At 32.2% G+C, this 27882-nt stretch overlaps 1 protein-coding gene and 2 long non-coding RNA genes across 5 annotated transcripts in view; 2 read left to right on the forward strand and 1 right to left on the reverse strand.

Moving 5' to 3' along the window:
• The window catches only part of LOC135134987 (uncharacterized), a 485030-nt gene that overhangs the window by 215136 nt on the left and 242012 nt on the right, over positions 1–27882 (forward strand). The gene's annotated exons all lie outside the window — the stretch shown is intronic.
• LOC135135460 (uncharacterized) lies at positions 1910–2511 on the forward strand. The gene is made up of 2 exons (XR_010281561.1): positions 1910–2227; positions 2280–2511. It is a non-coding gene; the product is annotated as an uncharacterized LOC135135460 (long non-coding RNA).
• LOC135135296 (uncharacterized) lies at positions 8079–13409 on the reverse strand. Of its 3 annotated transcripts, XM_064064320.1 has the most exons (7): positions 13170–13409; positions 12832–13109; positions 10011–10116; positions 9338–9964; positions 8595–9034; positions 8488–8539; positions 8079–8430 (listed from the first exon to the last, which is right to left on the reverse strand). In XM_064064320.1, exons 3-7 carry the CDS (start codon positions 10105–10107, stop codon positions 8180–8182), a joined length of 1467 nt encoding a protein of 488 aa, XP_063920390.1. In that variant the 5' UTR covers positions 10108–10116; positions 12832–13109; positions 13170–13409; the 3' UTR covers positions 8079–8179. The 3 variants fall into 3 exon arrangements, with proteins under 3 accessions (XP_063920390.1, XP_063920391.1, XP_063920389.1); XM_064064321.1 differs by lacking the exon at positions 12832–13109; XM_064064319.1 differs by having other exon boundaries at positions 10011–13109.

Genomic DNA, 27882 nt, shown 5'->3' on the forward strand with positions numbered 1-27882 from the left:
ATTCGAAAAATCGACTGTTGCATAATAAAAAAACGAAAAATTAAAAAATCAACAAAACAAGAAATCGGGAAATCTAAAAATCTAAAATCGAAAATTGAAGAATCGAATATTTGAAAAATCAAGAAATTAAAGCATCTCATAACTGAAATGCAAAAAAATTGTGAAATCAAAAATTGAAACATCGAAACATCAAAAAATTGGAAAATTGAAAAATGCAGAAGTCGAGAAAAGTAGGTAAACCGAGATATCGAAAAATCGAAGAAACAATAAATGGAAAATTGAAACAACGAAAGATCGAAAAATTGAAAAATCGAGAAATCGTAATAGCCCAAAAGCAAAATAGCTCAAAGTCGAAAAATTAAAAAATTTGAAAAATTGAAAAATCGAAATTAAAAAAAAAAACGAAAAATTTTAAAAATTGAAAAATTGATACACCGAAATATCGAAATCTCGAAATCTAAATAAGTCGAGAAATCGAAAAATGAAACAGAAAAATCGAAAAATTTAAAAATCCAGAAATGGAAAAATTCTCAAAATCGAAGCGTTGTACAGCTGAGAAACCGAAGATCTGGAAAATCGGGAAAGCGATAAATTTTAAGTATTATTTGAAAAATCGAGAATTCGAAAAATGGAAAATACGTAAAATCGAAAAATTCAGATATTAAAAAATTAAAAAATTATAAAATCGAAAAATGTATAATTTAAACAAACGGGAAATTGAAAAATGGAAAAACTGACGAATTAAAAAAAACGAGAAATCGAAAAATCTGGAATTGAAAAATCTACAAATTGAAATAAGTACATATTCCCAAACTGAAATGTAGAATGGGAAATCGAAAACTTGAAATATCAAGAAACAGAAAAATCAAAAATCGAAAAGCTGAAATATCGGAAAACCCAGAAATCGAGAAATTGAAACTTCTAACAATTGGAAAACTGAAACATCGACAAATTGAAACATCAAAGTGTCGAAATACAGGGTCATTATAAAATACTGTAGTCAACTCACCTATGAAAAACAATTGAAATTTTTCTCGTGCCGCTAATCACCAAAATGATTTCAACTCTTTTGAAATGTCACGAACGTCGAAACAAATCTATCAAATGTGTCAAAAATTGACATGCCAGGTTTGCGATTTAATTTCATTTTAAATAGACACGAAAAGACGCCAGGCCAGAGCATTAAGGGTTGCAGTGTTATCGAGCATTTGTGAACGCCACTGCAATACATTTCAGTTTCAAAAATTGTAAAATATCAGAAAAACGTTTAAGGGCTTTGTCATGAATTACACCTTGGAAAGTCGATTGGAGTTGAACAGAATAAATCATCTGGTCTGTTTTGCAAAGAAGCAATAATTTTTCAAATAATGAAATCCAAAAAGTGAGGTTAAGTTTGTCGAAACCAATAAACACGGTAATTATTTAAAAAATTACATTTTTATAGGTACCCTGAAGGTAAAAATTGTGAAAAATCACGTAATGGACAATGGCAGAGCAAGTCTTATCTCAGTTAACGAACACTATGAGTACCTAATGAGTTTTTGCAGTAAATAATTTTGCCAAAGTTGTGATCCCGCGAAAGTTCTGTTTGTTAATTGTAAGGAATCGTCAAAATATTGGTGCAGACATGGAGACATGGTTTGTGACCGGTGCTTTTCTCTTGAAAAAACACAACTGAAAGCCTTGATCTTCATCCCTACAATAGGTGAAAACTGCTATGTCCAAACATTACCTTCAGCTTTGCAGTTTCTAGATATCTGAAACATGCCAGATCTGCTTAACAGGAATGTCAAAGAGGTTCTACCCAAAACACGCCCACATGGCCATCCTAATATCAAGATTTTTCAAAATTTCTATAACAAAAAAGAAACCAATAAAATTTCAGGAGCATAGCGTTAAGAGTTCTGTAGATGATTATGAGATCTCTTGAAACAACAGAATGTTTAATAAAGATTTTTAACTTTCCTAATAGTAAAATTACAATTATTACTAAACAGTAAGTTGAAGTAAGTTTTAAATTAAGAGAATGCAACTAACACCGAAAGAAAAATGAAAGTTACTGAAAATAAAAAACTTTATTGCAGTACCTACATACACTTTCTACATCTAATTTTGTTTATTGATCACATTCATTTACTTGAAAAAGTATCAGGCCTATGAATCGTCGTCTGGAAACAGCTAACCACACACCAACCTTCATTGCGTGTGATGGTGTTTCTTCAAAAGCGTGAGTATTTTCTATACACCAAATTCTGAAGTTCTGTCAGTTGACATAATAGCCTAACAGATGAAACCAGGCTTCATCAGAAAAGAACGACAAATCGAGAATCCCGTTATCGTCCATATCAGCTTGAAACCAACTACAATACCCAACGCGGCAAGGAAAATCAGCTGGTTGCAGCTCCTGAACCAACAAAATCTTGTATGGACGCATATGTAACTTCTCTTTTACGATTTTCTGACATGGGCTGTATGGTACTCCAGACAGTAAAGATTTTTGACAAAGCTTTATTCGGACTTTGTTCCATTCTCATCCTTAAATCTTCAACAACGTCTTCACTAACTTGAGGTCTCCCCGTCGGTTTTCACTTAGAAACGCTACCAGTGTTGTTAAATCTGGCCACAATTCGCCGCTAAAGCGTCTTCAAAGATTCTTCATCAATGACAACAGAACATTTCACTAGATACTCGTTTTTAGACGCCTCCACAGAGTACACTCCATCCCCATCCTCATTTAACACCCCATTACGGTAATAGGCATGATGATTGCGCCAAAGAACTAAAAAAATCATTTGTAACACTGACCATAGTTATTCCCCTCTGTTCATTACCTGAGATTATTCCACAATGATCTGTAGTTTTGATAAAAACTGTTTTTTGAGACACTTATTAAAGTTCTAACAAAGGGGAAGACAGCAAAAATGAAAACAAGACAAGTCAATTAACGCACAAAGTGAGGGAAAACGTACCAGTACAAACGAAAAAATTATTGACATCTGACAGAATTTGATGAAGCGTTGAAACAGTGCAGCCGCTAATGTCAACTAATGTGGCGCTAAAAATAAAAATTCCAATATTAGTGTAATCCTTTCCACAAAACTGAAAAAGGCGGCACAAAATGTCACCAAAATCATGGCCTTCTTCGACTACAATATTTTATAATGACCCTGTACAACAGTTGGAAAATTGAAACATAGAGAAATTGAAACATCAAAAAACGGAGAGTTGAAAAATTTTAAATCGAGAAGTCTAAAAATCGAGAAATTGAAATAGACCAAAATCGAAAAATTTAAATTTGAAAAATTTTAATTAAAAAGAATATCGAAAAATTGAAAAATCGAAACATCAAAATCTCGATAACTCGAGAAATCGAAAAATTGATAAAACTGAAGAATCGAAAATTTAAAAACCGAAAAATTTAAAAATCTAAAAATGTAAAATTCAAAAAACGAAATATTCAAAAATCGAAAAATTGGAAAATCAAAAAAACGGGAAATAGAGAAATCAAAAAATTTAAAATATCAGAAATCAAAAAATTAAAATATCAAAAAAATGAAGAACCGAAAAATTAATAAATCTCAAAACACAAATTCGAAAAATTGAAAAATCGAAAAATTGATGAACAAAGAAATTTTTATGAACTATGTACCATCCTTACGATAGATAACCTCAAAACGTTTTCAAGATTTCATAGCATTCGCTTTTGCAGTTTCAAAATTAAATTGGCAAATCTTGTTTGGATGTCTAGGGTAAAAAGTGAACACCGATTCAGAAACCGCATGTGCAGAAGTATCTTATTTTATACAATTTAAAAACATTCACTAATGTAAATTTGTATTGTTGGTGGGGATTATTGGCCAAATTTTTGTTAGCGTTTTACCATTTACATTATCGTGTATCTTACGACGATCGGTCAAGTAGTTTCGGAGATTACCTTGTCTAATAAAAATCCGGACAGACGGCAGACAAGTAGGCAGAAAAGGGAGACATATTGTCTCGGGCTCTAGGGGCCATAAAAGCTCAACAAAACATAAAAGCACGATGGATTCGATTACAGTACTTCCTTAGCTTAGGCTCTAGAAATAAGGGGGTTATCAATTCGCCGCAAATGTATTTAATATTATTACACATGTAATTCATAGTCTCTTAAAGCTTCTAAACAAGTGCACAAAATTATCGCCATAAAAATATTTTTATTATTTTCTTATACAAAGTTTGTCACCCTTTTTCGTTTTCTCAGAGGTGAATCTCGAAAAATCTGAAATACGTGTTTTATTATGTGTTGAATAGCATTATAAAAATATTTCTTCCATATAAAGTTGAGCACCACTTTTCACCTCCTTAGGGGAAGAATTTCGAAAAATCCCTCCTTAAACGATATCTCCAGTATAAAATGAACATCCGGTACAAATTTGAAATTGCAATCAATCAGGACATTGCCTTTTATATATTCGTATTTAGATTTTCTAGCCAGAAGTCGAAAACTCATTATTAAACTAGATAAGTTTCTTATTTTCTTCGTTATTTCTGCCTTAAGGGTGACTTGAAAAGAATGAAGTTAAAATGGAAATTTAAAAAATGCCATCTTCTGGTAATTTTAGAACGCAATAAAATTCTTTACGGCTTGGTCTAATTATTCAAAGAAAAATAAATTCACACAAAGGATTCTCCTTTATCGCGTCCCTCGGTTGTTCAAAAGGACAAGGCTTTTGCATATAAGCCTTTTGTAGGCGCTTTAATAAGTTCAACCATAAAAAATGTATCTGCTGATTCATCTCTCCCGTAAAAGACGTCATATTGCCATAATAGGTTCCCTTCTCGTCGAGAATAAAAATCCCCAAATCAAAGTTCATTAGTTGCGATGAGCAGTCGACGATTAATAAAAATCAGCCAGTGACAGGCTCGATATTTTCGGCGTGTTTGTGGCCCTGAAAAAATTCCTGCCGCTTCTCTCTCCCTGAGCAATCGATTTTAACCCTGAAACCATAAAATCTCTCATCGACAGTGTGAAAGTTGTTTGACGGCGTGTATCCTGCCCGCGGCGACAGCCGATACAAAAGCCTTTTGGCGAATCTCTTTCTCGCCGTTGAAGGAATATTTTCACTTTATTCATATTTTATAATTCTGCCGGCCGGTCGTATAAAGTGTCGCAGCTTTCACGCACCCCTCCGATGTCGTTAAGATAAGCTTTAGTGCTTCTTTCTTTTGCCTTTTTGTTAAACTGCTATGTATGCCGGCTTGAATATGTATTGCGGTATTTTATGGAACATCAAAAATATTGTCGCAAAAGCTTAAGTCCGGTTTATTGGAGCTGTCAGCGACTTTTTTCCGCATAAATTCGCGCCGGAAATACACTCAAGGAGTCCCCTAAAACAAACATGAAACGCAAAAACAAGCGGCTGTATTTTAAATATTGAGCTGTTTGTACTACAAGGGCGCGTTTTCACCTTAAGAAATACTCGACAGAATGGTGGATGTAGAGAGCCGGAATTAAGATTAATTGTGAGGGCGGTATGCTAAACCGGATTTGGACTCACAATTTTTATATTTTAAAATTCATTTAATCGATACGTTGTCATTTAAGAAGTGCAGGTCTGAAAAATTTGGTAGATGGAACACAGCTAACGAGCTTTTAATAGCAAGTCTTATTCAGAACAACCCGCCCGCAAAAGTGGGCCCTTGATTTTAAAACCGCACTTGAAAGCGGGTGTTTGAGTGTGAAATTCTACAGAAAGGTTTTACCACAAACAATAAATAAGAAATTATAACTGTTATCAAAAACTCAAAAGTCCAGATTTCTTTTGTCGTAAACGCGCGCCAGTTTAATAGTGCAATTTCTTATATTTTTGGACGTTTATGAACAAAAGTTGTCATTTGTGGCATTAGCAATATTTGTAAAACTTTCGAAAGAATCAACAGTTGGGGGGATTTTCAAATATCCCAATGAAAAAGAAAGCCTGAGCTTCGAAAGACTCAGCACTTCGTTAAATTAACTAAACAAACGATTTTAATCTAAGGGATTTTTTTAATCATCTCAACTGCAAATTTGCTTTTCTTCTAATTAATAAAATATTTATAAAGAAAATATTTTTTTTTAAATTATAGCGCAAAATATTTTCAAAGAAATTACAAATTATTTTGTTAAAATATGTTAGCAGTCAGAATGAATATTTTCTTTGTTCTTGTTTTTGAATCTGGAAATTTTGTAGTTAAATCAATGCCTTTATCTTCTATATTTTACTTTTACTAGATCGTCGTATTAGCAAACTTCTTCGAAATCGAATACAAGAGGCTTGGAAAACGCGAAAATAATTAATAAGTATTCTAGTTTAAAAGGGTGAGTCCGACAATAATTAGCCCTCATCAGCTGTTTCGAAAATAACTTTAGGTCTACATTTAGCGCTCTGACGTACAAATATTTGACGCCCTTTTTTCTTTTAATAATTGATATAATTGATTTTGCCTCAATATTCTTACCAGAATAAACTAAACAATACGAGCGTGGTTATCCAGACGCGCAAAAAAAGAAAATCAAATCCTGGTCGCAAATAAATAAATACATAAATAAATAAATAAATAAATAAATAATTATTTCAGTGGAAGTCAGATCTTTTGTAAGATTGTTTTTAAGTACGTAGTTTTCTGTAAGGTCTTGGGGTACCGGGAAACTGTACAAAGTTTACGCTAATAGAAATACCAAAGTAACATAGTAGCTGATGTAAATAGTTAAAACTTCCAAGTAGTGGAATAATGGTATCACATCAAAAATTTTATTAACCTAATAAGTATAAACTTTTAATAAATGTTTTATGGAATGAATACAGTTTCGTCAGTCTGCCATTTCCGACTCGCATAATAAGTTGAAGTACCAAATTAACCTATAAAAAATTTCTATCAAACATTTTACAACTGTGCAAAGTATTTAACAGATAATCTCCGAAACTATTGGACTAATAGTTGTAAAATTTTATAGATATTTTAGGAATATCGTGTAGATGGTAAAACGCTAACTACAATTTGTCTGATCATCCTCCACCAACCATTTGATAATGTCACCCCAAAATTTTATGATAAAGAATATTTAAATCTTCTAAAATAACATACTCCTGTACTTGTGGTTTGTGAATCCGTCTTGAACTTTTAACCCTAAGCAAGAAAGTGTTGAGTTAAGAAAAATTAATTTGAGAAATCCTTATATCCCAAATTTTAATTTTTAGTCCTGATCGTAAGCTGAGGAAGTATTTTTTTAGGATTCATGCTACGAATCACTGCTTTCAGGTTTATCCGACGTTTTATGACACCTAGAGTACGAAAAATTAGTCTCCCATAGCGTTTGTCTGTCTGTTTGTCTGTATAAATTTTTATTAGATATATGATCTTCGAAATTAGTGGGTCGATTGTTGTCAAGTTTTATGTGTATGTTGGGAATATCATGTGGATGAAGCTAACCAAATCATGCCCACCAACAAAATTTACAACAGATTTTTTTTTAATTTTATAAAATAAGATAAGTAATCGAAATTTATCCGTATACCACTCAAAAAAAAAATCGGTATAAATCCTTTTTAATTATTATTACTATTTTTTTAGTATTACTTATACACACTGTAAAAAAAATATATGTAAAATTACACGGAAAATAGTAGGCAACTTTGTAACCAACTTTTTTCCGTGTAAAAATCCAGTGCTGTGTAAAAATACATTGTCTTCATAAAATATTACATATTACTCGTGTACTAGCACATCTTGTGAATGTAAAAATACAGATCATAAATGTAAAAATACTATACATAAATGTAACTTTACAAAACGTTTTGTAAAGCAACTATCTGCAACTGTAATTTTACAGAACATGCCTGTACTTTTACAGAATACGATTGTACTTTTACATCTGAAATATGTACATTTCCACAGCCAGTCTGTATAATTACGTTTTGTTTCTGAAACTTTATAAATTAATATAGGTTCTAGGAAACTCAAAATAGAAACTACATACGACGTATAAATGTATGTATAATAAAAATATATACATAAACAAAACAAATAAAAACGAAATACAGAAGAATAAAAAAAAAGGATAACATAATTGCAATTGAACAATACGCTAACATAGTTATATGGAGTCCACCAATTTTCACAAATATAGATACTAAGTTAGACGCATGCATGTTATAGTATCCTAGATGTTTTTCAATTTGTTCATTAAAGATACTACTTTAGTAATAGTTTTTTTCTTGCTCTTGGTGCCAATTTCTGGGTACATTTTAAAAAAATACATTTGTACAAACTGTAGTGTATGTGATATTTGTTTAGGATAGCACATATTCAAGTTATAGTAGAACGAAAATACTAGTTTGAAGGCAGTTATAAAATCAGTACTTTCTGCAACTTTCTTCTTTTCAATATAAATGAAATACCTGTTTTCGTCATCTAGAATTAAAACAGTAACAATATAACATTTAAAATTGTCACAAGGTTTATACCTACCTTCTTGGTTAGTTCTAATGCAAGGTTCGTTGCAGGTGACTGTTTGATTACGCTAAAATAAAAGAGAAATATATAAAAAAAAATATATATATGACTGAAGTATAAACCTTGTCCTGCTCATCAACCAAAATTTTCAAGTCTTCATTAAAATACTTGGCTATGACTTCCAGACATTGCAGGTAGGAATTTTCACATGTTACCTGTATTTTATTTTGTTGACCAAGCTGTAATATCTTGGGAGCTTTATGGGTAAATTGCTCTTCCAATACGTTTATATTTTTAGAAGTTAATTTCTCGAAATGCCAAAAGGTAACTGGTGTTGTAAGTAAAACTGGCCACTCTGTAACAATTTCTTCTATGGTGGGAGCATCACATTTATTCAGGAATAAACGTTGCATATTGTATGTCTCATTTAGAAGAGTTGTAGTTTCTAAATCTAACGTGACGTTGTTAAGAAAAGCATTGTGCAACGCATTAAGTGTATTCTTTTTTTCCTCCAGTGATTCGGGAGATTTTGTTTCGATTTCCGGTTGCCAGTTGGAACAACCTAAAAAAGCATTAATAAATGTGTGGTGAAACGTCTTGTCAGAATGTTACGCTTATTCTTTCTAAAAATTAATGCAAATGGCTTATTTGATGAAAAGAAATGTTTATTGAAAATGAAACGATCAATTGCAGTAAAGAAGAAAATTAGTATGGAAATCTCTTTGTAATTATCTTTTTGGTTGGTGTTAAATTATGTAGAAAAGTAACAAACAGAACACAGTAAAATGGTGGCTGTGTTCAAAGAACTAAATATAAAACATGGTTTCTTAGTTTCGCAATAGTTATAGATAAATTTAGAATTTACCTGCTTTTTTGCTCAACATTTTTCTTCTTTTTCCTAAAGGTATATCTGTTACATATGTTGCATTCGGTGATCTTTTGTGAGGTCGGTTTAAGTAATTATTACGATCTACCAATCTTTTCAAAATTGTATGATTCCCATCTCCTATAACGATACCGTCGTCATCAACGTCCGCAAATTGTTTCGGATACTTTGCTACAATTTGCTTTGCTATAGCACGAAATTTATCTATTTCTGCATGTTTGGTAAATTCACGGACATTATCAACAATCATGTTGATAACTTTGCTTCGGCAATCTCCTGTTTTAAAGCCTTCTTCGCATTCCCGAATTACTGATTTTGGTAAGCATTGCCATGGAATTTCAAAGTCAACCCACGTTTTATTCTCTTCTGTTTCAAACGGACTCAATTCATGCGACGAGGATGAGGATGAGCTAATAGTTACAGTAGAAGCCTGAGATATAAAACTTGCACTTGCCAGTGCCACATCAGCAGACACCCAGCACTCCTCTTTTGTCAGCAAAATTAAAACTTCCTTTTCGACCATTTTCAACACTGTTTCGTCATCTATTACAGTCCCATCTGTTTCTAACACTAATGTGCTTCCATCAATTTGTAGTTTTTCTGAGGCTACAATGAATTTTCAAAACACAGTTATTTGAATAACTGCCCTTACCTTTGGCTACCAGTACTAATAACATCTGCTCGTCTTCTTCAATGGCCACGAATACCTTTTTGGTTCGTGATACGTTCCAAATTTTGAACGCTAACATTTTTGTTTACTAAAATTTAGACCAAAAATTAGGAATAATAACAGCAGCTTATGTATTTTTTTTATTATTCACAACAATATAATAACAAACATGAAATATGCAGTTACACGTTATTTTAATTTATAAAGGTAAATTTTGAAGTTAAAATTTAATCATAAAAACATGTATTATAATAAAAATTATTTCATAATAACGTTGTACGCATAACGTTACTTTACACTGGATCTAAGTATGTATGTAAATTTTTTTAAACTTCTACAGAACTAGAGATAAGCCAATATAGCAAAGAAACAATGTCTTTACATCTGGATAGCAGGATTTGTTTTAAAACAAAAAAATTTAGACTTATCACCTGATGATGCTACAAACTGCAGCAAAGCTTCTTTAGGTGTTATTTTAGAATAATGAATACACGCGCAATCTGTATCATCATACCTTTTTTGTACAACAAATGCGCCATTATCAAAATTTTCTACAATTTCTAATTTTTTACCAACAAAGTAAATATTTGAATATGCTTGATCAACAAGCATATACATTATTTCACATAATGAAAAATGTCCATATTGAACATCACAACCATAGCAAATACACATTCCGTCTTTGTATTCGATGCCTCTAAAAAATACTTTATTAGTTATAAAAGGGTGTTCAAATAAACAATTATCTCTAATAACAGATGACAGATGTTCTGGATAATCTTTACAATTGTATGTAGTAACATTATCGGCTATTACTTTATCACTGAATGTGATTTTTTTTGAGGCAAGTACTGCTTGAAGTAATTGATGCTTCTCAGAAAACGAATGCAAAATATTTTTATAATTCGTACTATGACGTATAATATTTTTGAAAAATCTATGCTTAGATTCGAAACGAAGCGTCCACAAGTGACGCAATGGACCATACTGAATGATCAAATGGGGATAGTGAAGCATAAAGTGATGCTTTGGCCTTAAATTAATACTTGAAAATAGTTGTTGACGCAAGCTGATATACTCAAAAATTAATGATTTCAAGTATGCCACCTGGCTCACTGAAATTTCAAAAGACATTACAAGACTACATATCTGGCGTAAAATAAGTACAAGCCTCCATACTTTGTCCCAACTATCAACTAAGTCATAAATAACTAATGGTATAAACAAAAGCCGCATATTTTCACTCGCACTGCCTGGTAATTTGTCGCCTTTTTTAATTTTGGGTATTTTTTCGAATTTGGATTCATTAATAAATTTAAAGTCATGTAAATGGCAGTTGAGAGTTTCGTAAGTAAAAAATTTTTTTGAAACAAAATAATCAATTGCTAGCATAAGATCATATTGCACGACCCCTTCAAATAAGTCATGTCCTACACATGGTGGTAGACCAGGTTGACAAACATGAAAATGTTGCAATTCATTTAAGACTGAGTTAAATTTAATTCCTCTGGAAGTTTCATTCGTTAAATGAGTCAAATCAACATCTAAGTCATAGGAATATTTAGATCTAGTTGTGGAAATTTTTAACACGTTATTTTCAAATTCGGTTTTTGTAATGTGACAATAGCGACAAAAATATTCACTTGTAGAAAAATTACATGTAAAGCCTCCTATGTGATGGCTTCCAAGATTATCGCCAGTCATCGCAATTAAAGAACCTTTAACAGTTTCCTTTGTATCAGTGTTAATAACTATTCCTTCAGTTTCTAAAATTTTAATATCTTTAATTATAGCACTAAACATATTTGAAAATCCATATTTCATTATATCTGATTCCAAACCTAAAGCTACTAGCTGTATATGATCAACCTGACACCTCAAATAGGAAGGGATATTAGCTAATACCATATACACGGCAATTACCTTATGGATTTTTTTTGAAGAGCCCAAAGGGTTGCAAACCTCAAAAGCATCTTGATACAATATGAGACGTAATGCTTTTGAATTTTCAGTGAAAAAATGGTTACTTTGATAAACTTTTCCGTCCACTATATCGCTAATAATATTCAACTTTTTGTTTATTTCGTTTGTATCTTGTGACCAATGTTTATAAACAGCATCATTTGTCATTAAATATTTTATCGTGTCTAAAATTGGTATGTAATAGATTTTTGACCAACTGTCATTGTCCCTAAATTCTAAACATAGTGGCTCAATGTAATTAAAATGTCTTTTATAGAACTGTTTTCTAGAATAGGAAGTTCTAAGGGGGCCACTGCCTGTTTTATGAAATTTTTCAAATAAGTTATTATTTTGAAGAAAATTTTCCGGTAAAGATAAACCAATTTGAGAAAGGTTTGTAGCAAGGGATGCAGCTGAAATTTGACTAAGATCTAATAGAGACTCAATCATAGTTTGTAATCCAATATCTGTTAAAAAATGTTTCGTTTGTAGTGTCAAATACAAAGAAGCTAATGACATTAGGTAAGAATTACATTCATTATTTTCTTGCAGAATATTATTGTATGTAACCATCTCACTACAGTCTCCCCGAAATGGGCTAGCTGATAAATTAACAGCAGGAACATTGAAGTCATGAAAACTATCATGATCGTTGTTTATCACAAGTTCATCATTTGATTTCAAAGAATGTTTACGATATATGTGAGATTTAAATTGAGGAATTTTTCTATACAACGTTTCTACACTATTACAACTCAAGAGGGGACATTTAACAACACATCCTGACCTAATATGTTCATACATGTGAGATGACAAGTCTTTCAAGGCAATACATTCAAACCTGCACATTTCTTCATTACATTTAAAACGTGGATGAGGCTGATTTGTAACACGCGCCTGTTGACGCGAGTGTGCGCGGAAAATGTGTGACTTAAAATTGTTGTATTTAGCAAATTCATTAATACAGCCTTCATACACACATCTAAATCTGCAAACTCTTTCGTTACGATGCAAATATTGATGTCCGTTGTAACTTAATAATGCCGACGTCTTATAAGGGCACATCAAACACTCGTAATTCATCATTATTTAAATTCAACTTTCTTCGAATCAAACGAACTGCAAAAATCACCTGTACGTTTTAAACTGCATGCAAACTTGAAGAGGTTAAGTACTTACCGGTTATCGGTCAACTCCGTTGAAATTACGCAGCAAAACAAACCCACCGCTTCACCCTATTTAAATCACAAACTTGTAGGAACTATCTCACTAGAAATACTGTCAATCCACATAATAGAGCGGTAAATCAAAAGTTCGACAACAAAACAAAACTGCTCTGCTCACCACGTGTAGATTGGGAAAATGCGAGGGAAAATGAAACAGTGGGAGAGTGAGAGAATTGCATGCGATTGCACTATAAAGCGCGCAATTCGAACTGTTGCTAAACAATAATATATTGGAATTCTTATTTTTCGTTTTTTTGTTAGATATATTGTCAATGTTTAAATTTTACGCTACTGTTCATCTTTATCTATTTAATGCAAAAAAAAATCCATTTAAAAAATTGTTTATGTCTTAACTTCAACCAAAAAATATAAACTTATAATTAAAAAAATTAGCAAATCAAAGCTTACTTCTTTACCTAGTTATAATTTTGAAATTTCTATAGAAATTATTTCATATTTTACAAACAATTAAGCGTTCAGTTTTTTTACCATCACTTTAATTTTATGAGTCACAGAAAAGTAAGTGATAACTTTACTCATTAACAAACAATTATTATTTGAAAATTATACATACTCTATACACTCACAATTACAATCCTGATGTTTATAAAAAATTCTATGTTTTCAATAAATAGTTGTCATAGCACTTGAACTAAAACTTTAGGTACATTATTTTATTTGTAAAAATAATAGAAATGATCAAGGTAAAACCAAAATTCTGTTCATAAAAAATGTGTTTTCACCTAGATAAACGAGCAGTTTTACATGCATAACTTGTAAAATTAGTATTATGTGTAAATGTACTTTTAATATTGTAATTATACTCTTGTGGCTAATGTATTTTTACAGTTTAGAGAGAAATGTACATGAATATGTAATTTTACTGTTATCATTGAGTTAATTTACACTGTACTGTAAGATCACATAAACTAAATATGTAAAATTACTTTGTAAATAATGTATCCTTACATGCATTTTTTACAGTGCAGGCTGGCAGAAAACAGTTAGCGAATTAGGACATTGAGTTTTTTTATCAAATCAAGACTGTCCAGAAAATGTGAGTTTACAGTACTGTTATTATTAGTATTAACTCTGCATTTTTTCAAATTCTTATATGTATCCTTGATAAAATGTTGATGACGTCATTACGAAATTTTGTTAGGTAAAACTCAGTTGTAATATACGCATAGCATGCTCCTTTACCTTTACTTTTTATACATCTACGCATATATAGCAAAATAGTAATTTTCAATATTTAAAAAATTATCCGAAAGTTTGTGTCATAATTATCAAAATTAATTTTTTTAACTCGCTGCATTCGTATCAAATGTATCAAAACTTACATCTAAGGATATTGTGTCTTGGATATATATCGTTGGTAAGGTCTCGATAAAAACGGAGACTCAATCATTACTCATTTAGACTTGTTGTTTACACCGTTGCCATGGAAACCGCGTCTCTAGTCGTTATATTTGCCTGGAATCGGGTCACATTTGAAACAGTGACCGCTAGCAGTAATTAAATTACGGGAGGAAATTGTTTGATTTTAAATAAAAATAATGAATTCAGTTGAATGTTTGATAAAAAATAAAATTTAGGGAAAGCCACCTCCGATTTATTAATAAAAAAAGTGTTCATGGTAAAAAGAGAGATTTAAATAGATGCTTCAATAGACATAACAGGTATGATAAATTTTTGTGGATGTGCGGTTGTGAAAAAAATTATAAATTGCTTTGTTTTGTGTATCTCCTCAATAGTCACTTAATCAGTTAAAATAAAGGTATATGTGAACGAATACTTTTTTACTTTTATTGAATGTATTTTTATATTTATTTTCGTTATACAATTTAGTCTATTAGCTGGTAACAACAGCCCATTTTATATCTTCATATTTAATCAAATTGTGTCCCCCCCATCTCAAAAGTTCACGAGCCGCCAATGCTTTATAATAGGTGAGGGAACTTATATCGAAATAACTAAATGTTCTGCTCCATATTTCACTATATTTTAATTCACTTCTTAGTGTTGGATACCTGAAATCGATCTTCAGTTTATAGCATCTCAAAAAACTTTCCAACTATCTAAATCGATATTTTATTTATGTCAGTGAGGGTCAAATTGACGTATAACATAAATAAAAAATTTTTAATCGAATTTCTCGACCTTCGACTTATGAACTTAATAGTGTGCCGTTGGAGAATGTTCAGCAGCCGCTCATTGGCTCAGTTGGTTAGGTTGGTAATAATTCGAAGGTTACAGGTTCGATTCCATAATGGCCCTTTTTTTACTTACACGGTGACTAATATTTCTATATTTTTTTTTATAAAAAATGTTTTTGTTTGCTCGTATTTCAGGGTCTATTAACATTTAAGAAATTGTTTGTTTATGATAATGTTTATACAGCGTGTTATTGAAAGGTACGTACAAAATAAAATCGGCAATTGGTCTCGAAGTATGGGTGCTAAAAGTTAAAAGAAGTTTAGGTAAAAGTATTCTCCTTTTAGAGATAAAAATTATTAAAATTTATGACCAAATTCGTTGTACGCCTCTGATAAAAGGATCATCTTTCGTTTCTATAGCAACATTTAGTCTTGACAAAAGTTTTATTGTTGCAGTTGCTAGGATTTACTAAAATAAATTAATTTTACCTACTTCTCCTTCAGTAGCATTTAAAAAGGTTAGGTAAGGGTTAATTTTCCCCTTATAATTTTGATAACACAAAATAAGTTTTTCAGACTTCTTAGACTTCGCGAATAACTGTCCATTTTGTTGTACGTACCTTTCAATAACACCCTGTATGTATATCGTAAACAACTAAATAGGCCTTTGTCATAGTTTTATTATTTGTGGTGATAAATTATGAGAAAAAAACATAATTTGAAATTGTAGTCCTTAAACTTCAGTCTTATAGTTTCCCAGATAACTTTTTTGAAATGACATCATCAGTTTTCTGGAGGATTTGAATACATTTCTTCAGAGTTTGGATAAGTAAGATTTGAAATTTCAAACTATTTTTTTTTCGAGACAGTTAGTCATTGAATAAGTGGATATATTTTTAAACTATAGATAAAAGATATATGATTAAAGTAGCACAAAATGCAAAACTGTAAACTATTTTATTAAATTTTGAGTTGTAAAATAAAAATTACATATTTTGAAAATCAACAGAAGTGGAATTTGTGAATTGTGGAATAAATTGATAAATTTAAAGATACTTGATAAGATGTGTCAAGGGCTCCATACACTATAACTCCAAAAAAAAACACATTTCATGTCAAACATGAGGTGATAATTTTTTAAGACACGAAATGGTAATTAAGTAATAAGTAGTTAATACTTATATGGGTTGTCTTTAGCATGTTGAAGTAAAATTACAAGTTTTTTGTCGTTAGTTGTGCGGTAAATTAATGACTTATTGGAAATCCAGCGCATCAGTCGACATAATTAAGCGAAGTCATTGACATTATTTACCTGGCCGCCTCACTTCAATTTTTCCGAAATAAAAACATAATACATACTATAGGCGTGCTTTAGGTACCTCTTCACTAATTTATTGACTTGATTATTTGCAGGCGATCTTTGTTTTCCCCATTATAATTTTTTTTAAGGGTGGCGGTAAGCTTTAAAGCAAATTTTTAGAACAAAAACCGTCAACGTAAACTCTCGGTCTCAATGTTTGCAGCGCAAGGCATGCCCGCTTATGGTTTACTCCACGTGTTCGCCCTTTGATTATAAGCAACATCTACAATATGTATAGTTGCTCCATATCATCAATACCTTTTGACGTTCTACATCTTGTTCTTTTAACATTTCTTCCATAAGTTGGAGAGCCCACTTTCCAGCAACATAATTCACGACCTCACATTGCGTTTATTACTCGGAGGTTCTTACTTGGAAATAATGCAAATAATTCCGCTTGACCGCTGTTCATGGTCCTTAAATTCGATTGAATATAACACAGTATTGACAACGGCGTTTACCTCTAGTTTTAAGCATGTTGAAGAAGATGCAATAGATCAAGAATATATAAATTTTATAAATTTCGGTTAGTGTTTACCAATTTTGCGATAAGCTTACTGTACACGGTGTACAGCTTAAAATATTTCCACCAGACAAATAACAACATTGTCTGGTATTTTGCGAGTTGTGAAAACCGCGAAAACAGATCAATATTAGGCTACGTTAAAATAATATTATGTACAACACTTCCGTAGTAGTCAAAGATCTCACATAAGTATAATCTCTAGTTTAAAACTTTTCATGTTAATGCAGAGTACTTAACACTAAAAATTTACAAAAAAAAAAAAAAATTAATGAATCGGTGACTTTCTGCATAATTAATGGTGTTCAAGCAGCGGTTATTTATATTAGTTTAAAAGTTATATTTTAATCTAAACATGAGTAATTGCATAATTTAAGCATGAAAAAGCACAAAAGCAGTAAAAACCCGGAAACGTCCCCAAAAACGCGCCATTCTAAAGTTTGCAGTTCCATATCTCGGCAACAACTACAAACTAGTGCGAAATTAGAGTTTGTTACATTAGTCTTAATTAGCACCGTCTGCATATTATGTCGGAGTTTGTGTAACGCGACGATTTTATAAGCGCTCGGAATTCTTTTTTCTCATTTACTTGAAGCGAGAAAAGAGAATGGGAACAAGTAGATTCAGTCTTTTATGGCATATAAAGCAAAAACAATTTCCATGCAAAGTTAGTTCATTGTCGTTTGTACAATGCTGGCACACAGACCATTTATCAAAGCTGTATCTTTCAGCAAAACTGAAAAACATTACAGTCACAAACGCAATATAAAAGATGCTATTACAGTCATTCTCACAGTTGAGAGAAAAGCAGCGGTCAACTGTCAACTTATCGTGCTCGCTGCAGGGAGTCCAGGAGTTTGCTCAAGTGGCCATGTTGGTATTGTGTACAAGAAGTTAGTTTCGCTACGTTCAGAAGAGTCCTTTGTATTTGGCCGGGAGCAATTTTTTGGCGTTAAGGCCAATGATGGTGCCAAACGCCATAAATCACCTTTTTTCTGAACCTGGCTGGAGAGGCTGTCATAATTGCTTTATAATTTAAAAAAGACCTCGATCCGCTAAAAACACTATCTAATAAAACGAGGCAACAAATAGCGGGAAGGACGGCACAATCTCAGTTTTTACTGTAATCAAGGAGCGGTTAAGCGCAAGATAAATGGCTGCAGGAAACAAATACAACACTTCCATACACAAATTTAATATATTTGCTGTTATGATAGCAAGGCCATTTAATTTTTGTCGATTTCGGGATAAAACCGAGCTGCTCTTTTCGCTAAGCAAACATAAATCTTTTTCCCTTTATATCTTCCCAGGGTCTTTGGAACAATTCTTATACACGGAATGGTTTTATATCTACTTTAGACCACCACCAACTCGCTAACTAAAATGTATTACATTGAAATCGAATACTCGTGTACACTTGAAAGCTTTAAGATTTATAACTGCGAAAGTTTGCGAAGGAACACAGAGAGTAATTAGTCACACACTTACGCTCCGGAATTTACGAATGCTTGTAAAATGCGCCATTTCCATTGGAGAACTTCGTCGAGTGCACGCCAAGGTAAAGTAAAATGGCGCACAAAGAAAAAATTAAGTCGGAAATAATTGCCAATGAGGATTGTCTCTGCTTTATGCGCTTTAAATGCAAAGTGCTTTTATAATTCGTTTTTTTCTGACTTATATCCCTTATGCGGAAAAATAAGGGCCAAATCAGGAATTTAAAACGTACTAAAAGACTCATTTTCCACTATTGAGTTGTCCAAGTCTGTGTCAGATTAAAGATAGAAAGTCATTAAATACTCTTCAGGTAGTCCGCTTTTAAATGTGAACTTCAAACTTTACATTAAAGCCACCGCATAACAATTTATCAAGAGGAAATTTAATTTAATCTCTTTAATTATTTTAACCCATTACTGGCTACAACTCTTTATTTTAGTTCTTTTGAACATTAGACTATACTGTTGTTTCCCAAAATTTCACATAATTGACGGTCTTTGGTTAATGCCTCAACAGTAAAAAAAAAAAACTGGTCTAAGGTTATTTCGAGAGGACTCCCCTGGTCCCTTAAGTACAGTTCAACAAATCCCGCTTCTTTGAAAAATTAAAAAAATATATTTTGCGAACTGTTTTTTTTTTTGGATACGTTAAATCAAATTGCAAAATTTTGCATTAGGTTCTCTTCACAACGTAAGAAAATATTTTTGGAAATTCCTCCCCTAAGGGGGTAAAATTGGGGATGAATGTCTTAATGTTCGTTCCGTAATACATTTTTAAATTAAAATCTTGAAATTTAATGTTGAAGTTTCCGGTTAAAAATTAAACACTTACCTGTTTCGGCGTTTTTGGAAATTCCACCCTTGAAGGGGACAAATAAGGGATGAAAATTTGTGAGTGGCGTAATTTTCGAAACAAATAAACATGAAATTTAAGATGTGGGCTTATGGTTAGAAATTAACATTTATCCGTTTCTGCGATTTTGGAATTGTACTCCTAAGGCGGTAATATAGGGGATGAAAGATTGTAGGGAAGTCGCATTTACTTAAAGAAAATACTACTAAGATAGGTTATTTCACAAATGAGTGGTCTCCCCTAGCGAATAATATTTAGTTAGTTTGTCAGTCAGTTTAATCTGTTATATATACAGGGTGTCACTATGCGCCCGTTCCTCAATATCTCATTAATTATTCAAAACAGAAAAAATTCAAAGATTAAAGTTGTACAGTTGTTTGAGGACTTTACTCTAAAATTATTTTTGACTGTACAGAGTTTTGTTTTTAAGACGTAACACAACTTAGTTTTTTAAATGAAACACCCTATATATTTTTACATATTTTTATTCACCTCTTCTTAGGCTTTACAACGACAGTTTATTTTTGAAATTACTAAGTGACGTTGCCACGTTACTCCAAATTCCTGGAAATCCTGTAACAATGGAAAGGTTCACAAAAAAAACACAGCAAGGTTGTTTTTAAATTTGTGTTACAGCATTTTGTGGAGAGATGAAGAAAGGTATGAGCTTTATTGTGCTATAAATGAGATTAAATTTTCATATTAAATATTATTACAATTTTCAAATATCCATATTACAGTTTAAAAAAAACACCCTATATTGTAGTACTACATCTTATTCTATTTTTTGTTCTCTTTCTCTTTTGCTGAGTATTTTCTATATTTAAAGATAAAATGCAAGTGTTCCATTTGAAACAACTAAAATGTCGATATTTGAAAATGATAAAATTTTAGTTTTTTTTATAAGTATATCAAAATCTGATTTAATTGATGCCACAACAAACCGCGTACCTTTATTTATCTCTCCACAATATATTGTAAGACAGACTTTAAAAATAACCCTATTGCGATTTTTTCAAAAAATCGCCAAAAAATTTTAAGAAAATTAGAATGACATAGCAGCAATGGATCGGAATGTGAAAAGTAAACTATGGCTATGGTTGCAAATCTTAACAAGAGGTAAATTAAAATATTTAAAGTTATATAGTGTTTCATTAAAAAAAACTGAGTTGTGTGTTACACCTTAAAAGCAGAACACTCTGTACAGTCAAAAATATATAATTTTAGAGTGCAGTGTTCAAAAAACCCTGCAACTTTGGTCTTTGACTTTTTTAGTAACTCACCCTGTGTATACATGTAGATGAGTTTAGCGAATTTAATTTCATATGTCAGCCAAACCAGTGTCTTATTTAATTTATTTATATTTTGCCTTTTTTTCTTAATATACATAGCCATCTTTTCACAACAAGAAATTTAGAACATGATGAAAATGGTACATTTTTCAAAGGAAACATGGATTTTGAAATTATAGGGCTAATTGCAAGATCGATATTTCTTTTAACAATTTTCTATTTTAAACATGTTTTAAGTTTCTTGTTGTGAAAAAAATGTTAAATTTTTGTAATGAAATATGGATTTTGAAATTAGGCTCCGTCCCTAGGTCTACCAACAAATGAAAACTTCATTAGTATTTAGATCAGGGCAGGTATGGGTAGGGGATTAATCTTTGGCTTTAATTTTTTCTTAATATACATGGTAATTTCTTGTAGAGAAATAATAACGATTTTGCAATTAAATTCGGCTCCGTTGGCTCTCGACGATTAAAAAAAATCATCACAATTGAGATAAGGCGGGTGGGCGGGGCTTATATTTTGAGTTTCTTCTTAACATACGTGGTCGTCTTTTCAGAACAAAAACCTTAAAACATGCTTAAAATGGTAAATTATTGTAGACAAATATGGATCTTGCAATTAAGCCCCGCCCGTCGATCTGACAACGAATGAAAAATGCATCACAATTGAGAATTGTGATCGGGGCGAGTATGGGTGGGGCCTAATCTTTGGCCTTATTTTTTTCTTAATGTACATAGTTATCTTTGACCACGAGACTCAAAAACATGTTTTTCATTTCTCGTAGAAAAAAAAAGGATTTTGCAGTTAGCTCCACCTTCTAATCTACTTAAATCCTCCATTTTTCTTCTACAACCCATTTAAATACGACAAAAGTTGAAGATCAAATTTACGGTAACTTGGCAACGGAGTTTATAAATTACAATTTTGAGCTCTAAAAGCAATGTCGGTGGGAATAGCAACTGCAACGGGAACTTCAACGTCAACAGCAAGTTTATCAATCCCACTTTATGTGTTCTTTTATATATACTTAGATAGAAGATCCAAGTTTAAAATATGTAGGCTGTATACTGCTACAATCATGAGAAAACAACTATAGTAACAAACCTAAATTTTCGTGAACGAAGACGCGGGCAGAAGCTAGTAACCTATAAATATGTTTTAACAACCTACAATTTTTTTTATGTTTGTCTACAGCACCAACTTTTTTTTAATCACAATATGTATATATTTTTTAGAATTCTTGTAGAGCTTGTTTTTCTGAATTCATACTTTGATCACTCAGACTCCGCAACTGTCTATGTTTCGAACGCATTATGTTACGAAAACACACTTGTTTATGTTTGCCCTGGAGTGCACTTGTTCTTAGGAAACGGTAAACGGATTAACAATTGCTTCAAATATGTGAATGTTTTGATAAAGGGTCAGATTATGCCTGTATTTCTAGCGAATTTTCCCATCTAAAAATGCTCCGGTCATTATTATTTCAGCAAGCATATGCATGTCAGTTCTGACATGTGCAGTATAATGCTAATAATAAATCACTGAGATGCACCGTTCTTGACGTTTGATCAATAAAAAATACGGTGAACTATTCTTGCTTTAATCACAATATAATAAAAATATATAGAATAACAAGGGTCTCAATTTAAGACAAAAAAAGCCTACAGTTAGAGTTTCGAATGCCATGTTAGAAGGCGGAAATGAACTCAACACTGCTACGTAGACGTAAATGGACGGACGCTTATACTGTAATCACACACAATTTGGATTGTTTTTGCCAAAATTTGGATGTTTAGGGGAAAAAATCAAAATCGATTCGTACTCCACTAGTGTAAGCGTACATTATTGTTTATTGTGTAACAATTTAAATCATATTCATATAGAATCTTTTGAGATGGCATCATCAAAGTCTTGGTGGGGATGATGAGCCAAATTTTGGTTAGCGTCTTATCATGTATAATACTACATGATATCCCTGATACACATATAAAATTTGACAACAATCGGTCTAGTAGTTTTGGACATTATCTGTGTAAAAAAAATTGATACAGACGACATACTGAAACGGGAGACCACTTTTTTCGTAATCTACTTCGTCTACACTGGGAAAATAATAATATACTCATAGTTTTTAAAAATTGTAGGTATCCATTTTGGGTCATATTTTGAAAGATAATACTCCTATATTTATTACATTTTTTTGTCGAAAGAACTTTTACTTTTAGGATCTTTGTTTATATTCGGAATAGCTGTTGATAGAGAAGTTAAAGTCGTAACAATTAATGTGCTATATGGGTACCTGCTTTTCACAAATTTTGTAAACGACACGACAGGAATCGAAACGGGCTGGAAATTAAACTGCTAAGGAAGAAAGTTAATATACGTATCCTTACGGATACTTAAAAATTCGAACGAAGAACAAACTAAAATCCAGGGTTCGTCTTTCCATCTTCATAATTACAAATACATTAAACTAGAATAGGACAACCCAGTGTCACTTTACCCATTCTACATTGTCAAGGTCAAGTCTTTTTTTTATTGTTTGTGTTTAATATAATTTTGGTGGAAATGATCGCCGCGGTAATAACAATAATGAAAATCTCAGCACTCGCAATATATTATTATGATCATTATACGAAACATAAGTGCTGTTATTACTATTTTCAATAAGATCCACAGCGGATCTAGAAATGACCAGCAATCAGGCAAGATTTCTATCATTACATCATTACATCATACTGATTAGTCTGTAGTAGTTTTAATACATTCATCCAAATTGTGTACCCCCATTTCAAAAATAGCATTAATTTGTTCACTTAAATTTAGAATTTAACATTACATTAATGTAACTCTAACTATATTTTGTCCGTAAATAAGAAAGTATTGTAATATGGTCTCTCCTACGAATGGCTACTTTCAGATTTTCTCAGCGCTTCATTACCCCTAGAGTTTGAAAAAGTAGGTTTCACATTTCCGTCTGTCTATCGTCTATCTGTGTCGATTTTTATTAGACAAATAATCTCCGAAACTATCGGACCAATTGTTGTAAAATTTGAATGCATGCTAGTCTCATGAAGTTGGTAAAACGATAACCAAAATTGCCTGATCATCGCACCAATTTAATGACGTCCATCCATTTTTTTATAAATGCCATTTAAATTTTGTAAAATAACATACTCGTATAGTTATCTCTGGTATCCAAGTTTTGGCAAAAAAAATTATAAATATCTGTTGTCATAAATGTAAATAAGAATTATTTAAACGCCGAAAGTGCTACAAGATTCAAATTTTTAATTTGGGATGATTTTAATTCCTGTCAGCAGAAAATATCTGTCACTCGAAATTTTGATCTGTACGTTAACTTCCATGACACCAGAAACCTTCATTAATCATTTAAGTTAATTAGAACGTTTATAACTGACAGATCTATCGTTTTCCATGTGAAAATATCGGTAACACTAAATGTAAACTAAATTAAGTTATTTGCTTTCATCTATTACTCAAATTTCAAAACGTTTAACTGACGTATGTTTTAAAAGCTCAGTAAGCTTTCAACGGTCTTATAAAATTAAAAGGTATGTGATACAAAACAGTTACACATGTGATGTGTACTCATTGCTATTGAGGTAAACATATTTTGCATACCACACACACAAAATTTGTTCTGCAGCTGTATTTTTCATATCAAATAATCACTGATTTATTGCATTGCACAAGCTTATATACAAACGTACGTTAGCGGTGTAATTATTGCATTTAAACGAAAACACATTTTTCAATGTTGCTAGGAGCAACGTCAAAAAGGCTTCTTTTCGAAATGGATCGACGACATGTCTTTCCACAATGTATTGTAACTTTTCCAGCTAAGTAAGTCTGTATAATAAAATTTAATCCTCACCGCCGAACGTAGCTCAAATAATTTGGTTAATCTTTTTGTGTGCCGCCCCAATTTTTGATTCTGATTTCGTCTGAATGAGGTCGTTAATGTTTAATCGGAGCACCCACAAAAGAGACACGTCCTGCGGTTCCACTGCAATTTAAATGGGGAAAATAAGCCAACAACGTAATAAATGTGCAGTCTTCGGGAAAAATTCAGCGAATAAGAACATAAACTCAATTTGAGCGGAATGGGAATTACTCAGTATAAAAGACAGCTTCAGTTTTTCACCCTTCGATCATAAAAAGATCCATCGATATGCGAAACGTCTTTAATTCAATACGTTTGCGAGAACAGTCAGGTTATACCTCCGAAACGCTACCATTGTCTTTTATGACACCCTAATGGCAGAACTAGGAATCGACCATAGATGTTTTATTTCTTAAATAAAAGATTCCGACTGCTTGCGGCACTTTACCGATCGCCCACATTGTTAATCGAAGAGGGTCTTGTGCCATGTAGTCCAGCGCAATTACAGTTTTATAACTTTATTTTCAAAAAGGTAGAGCGCTAATAAATTATGATAGAAGGTCTCTCTTTCTGGTGGAAGTCTGTCTAATCGACGCCGCGATCGTAAATCCCTAATTTATTGGTAATTTTCAACCGCTGGGAAGATGCCTGGTTTTATTTCATGTTTATGACAATGCGGGAGAATTCTGAGCCTATAAAATCTTACCTTAATTTAAGAAAATATCAGTAATTTTTAAAATTTTTCAAGTTAATGTTGAGGCTGAGCTCTATCGACTGATTGCATTAATGCTGTGAGATTACTAGTAATCCTTGTTAAATTAAGTTATAGAGAATCCTGCAAGACCCACAGTTCAGCAAAAACTGTAACAAAACCGACCCTGCTTGAATTCAAATTATGTTTTTTGTGGGTAATAAGTCTTGGGTGATTTATTTGGCTGACTTCGCTTTAAATTAGCCATTTTTTCATCATTCCTAATGCTTGTTAATTAGGAATGAGAATGTCTTATCTCATCTGACTATAACGCTAATTTGATTAAGCACCTCTGGCCCAAATGGACATGTCAATTCTAATTATGATATTGACAGTTTTGATATACGATAATACCGTATAATCACAATGATTGAAGTCCTGGTGGAATGAAAGCTAAAAACAGAATTTTTTACGTTTTAGGTATATTAAAACTATATTGATTTTATTTTATAGCGATTTCATTATTCCAGATATCCACACAAAATGTGGCAATTTAGTAGAATACAAAAACGATTTAACTTTTTTATAACTATCCAAAATCAAACGATCGGCTTGAAAAAAAAATTCATCGAACCATTTTTGTTTCAGCCTCGTTCGACAAAGGTATTTTTTGCCAACATAATTTTAATTAATATATCATCTCGTAAGCGTTGAATCGGGATTTGTGTATTGTCTGAAAATTGGTGAAAAACTTTCAACTTGAAGCTTTTTCTCGTGAAGAGTGTCACCTTAGCTATATCCAAATATCCAGCACACTTCGCAATATTGGAAATAGCAATTATGGAGTATAAAAAATTCAAATGGCATTTAAAATTATTCCCGACCGAAATTAGCTATCCCTGTCGGCGCGCTTTGCGCTTTGGCATTTTTTAATATTAGCGAGAGTCGCATTTTTGAAATTCAATTATCTGGATCAAAGATATTTTATTAAAGAATTCCGAAGCTTTAAATTTGTATTATAGAAAAATGTTGATTACCTTTGCCCGTAATTCGCAATTAAATTAATAAAAAGGCAAGCATCGTTTTTGTTTATTTCGAAAAGAGCTTAAAGCCGATGGATGTCATCAATTATTTCAGCCCATTAGATGCCTCCGGGCATGTACACGCATTAAAGGCATTTTATTCAATTAAACGTAAAGCGTCAACTTAGTCTCGATTTGTGAAACGTGAGCTATAATTAGAAGAGCAGATTTTTGCCCCAGCCGGACTTATCTCCGGACGTGAAAATATCGCCTTGGGGCTGAGAAAATCTGGCAAAATCGACAAATATGAGCCGTGATGTTTTTCTGTAGCAGTTAGAAAAGCGGAATGACGAGTGATCCGTAAATCTGCTTTTCGTTTTCTTTGAGTTCCCCCTGGTTGCTTTCACCTACTGTCCTACTTCAACCGTGTGGTCCTTATACAGGAGGGAAGCGAAGCATAATGGATCCAAGAGAGGAATTCAGCGCGACGTGCCAGCTACCGCTTATTTTCTTTCAATTTTAGACGAAAATAAAGTCAGGGATGTGCTTGGATTTTCATTTATTAGAAGCTGCGATAACTAAAGCCCTTAGCGAATCGGGCGAAAATGATAACTTAAATACAGCGTAAATATTAACGGATCATAAACAATTAGAGAACGGGATAAACTACTTCACAGAACTATACTGTTGTACTTGCAACTACTAAGTTTATGAAATTCTAAACTGCACTATTCAGGGATTTAACTATTTGGTAGTGCCACTAACTACTTGGTGAATGCATTGCAATTCACCGCTAGGAAGCACAGGAAAGTTACACCAACGTACCAATATTATACGTGTTTTCGGTTGAAGACGCCACATTTAAAACAAAATCGTATGCTGTATATTGTTAAAGTTACAAACGTTCTTGTTACTACAACGCTGTGCCGAAGTTATAAGTTATAGGAGAGAGTTGAAAATACGACATTGAAAATAAGTTCATGATGAAAAAACAAGAAGATTATTTGTATTTATTAAATTGTCATTCAAATACACTTACACTTCAGTCCCCGATTTAACAGACTAGGAACTACCACTGGTAGTGCGCAGTATATTCATAGTATTTGTAAACATCTTTACACAGAAATTTGTGTTTACTCATAAGGACAAAGTAGTAAAAATGAAGTATATCGCTGGAAATAAAGTTGTTGTCAGAATAACACCTAATACTGTTAAATTTACAACAAATTGTACAAAATTGAACGGGTCAGATCAAGTCAGGTCAGGTCAAATCAGGTTAGAAGAAGTCAGATCAGGTCATGTTAGGTCAGGTCAGGTCAAGCTAGGTCAGGTCAGGTCAAGCTAGGTCAGGTCAGATCAGATCAGG

This window comes from Zophobas morio, unplaced genomic scaffold, assembly GCF_036711695.1.
Source record: "Zophobas morio isolate AGI-343-1 ecotype UQ-CSIRO unplaced genomic scaffold, CSIRO_AGI_Zmor_V1 ptg000024l, whole genome shotgun sequence".
Lineage (NCBI taxonomy): Eukaryota > Metazoa > Arthropoda > Insecta > Coleoptera > Tenebrionidae > Zophobas > Zophobas morio.

What these genes read in the sequence shown, in the direction of transcription:
- LOC135135296 (XM_064064321.1), bottom strand. Translation starts at nt 10,107, where the DNA reads ATGTTAGCGTTCAAAATTTGGAACGTATCACGAACCAAAAAGGTATTC. An exon ending in ATTAGTACTGGTAGCCAAAG is followed by an intron (nt 9,965 to 10,010) that starts GTAAGGGCAGTT and finishes AATTCATTGTAG; the next exon opens with CCTCAGAAAAACTACAAATT. An exon ending in TGGTTGATGAGCAGGACAAG is followed by an intron (nt 8,540 to 8,594) that starts GTTTATACTTCA and finishes CTTTTATTTTAG; the next exon opens with CGTAATCAAACAGTCACCTG.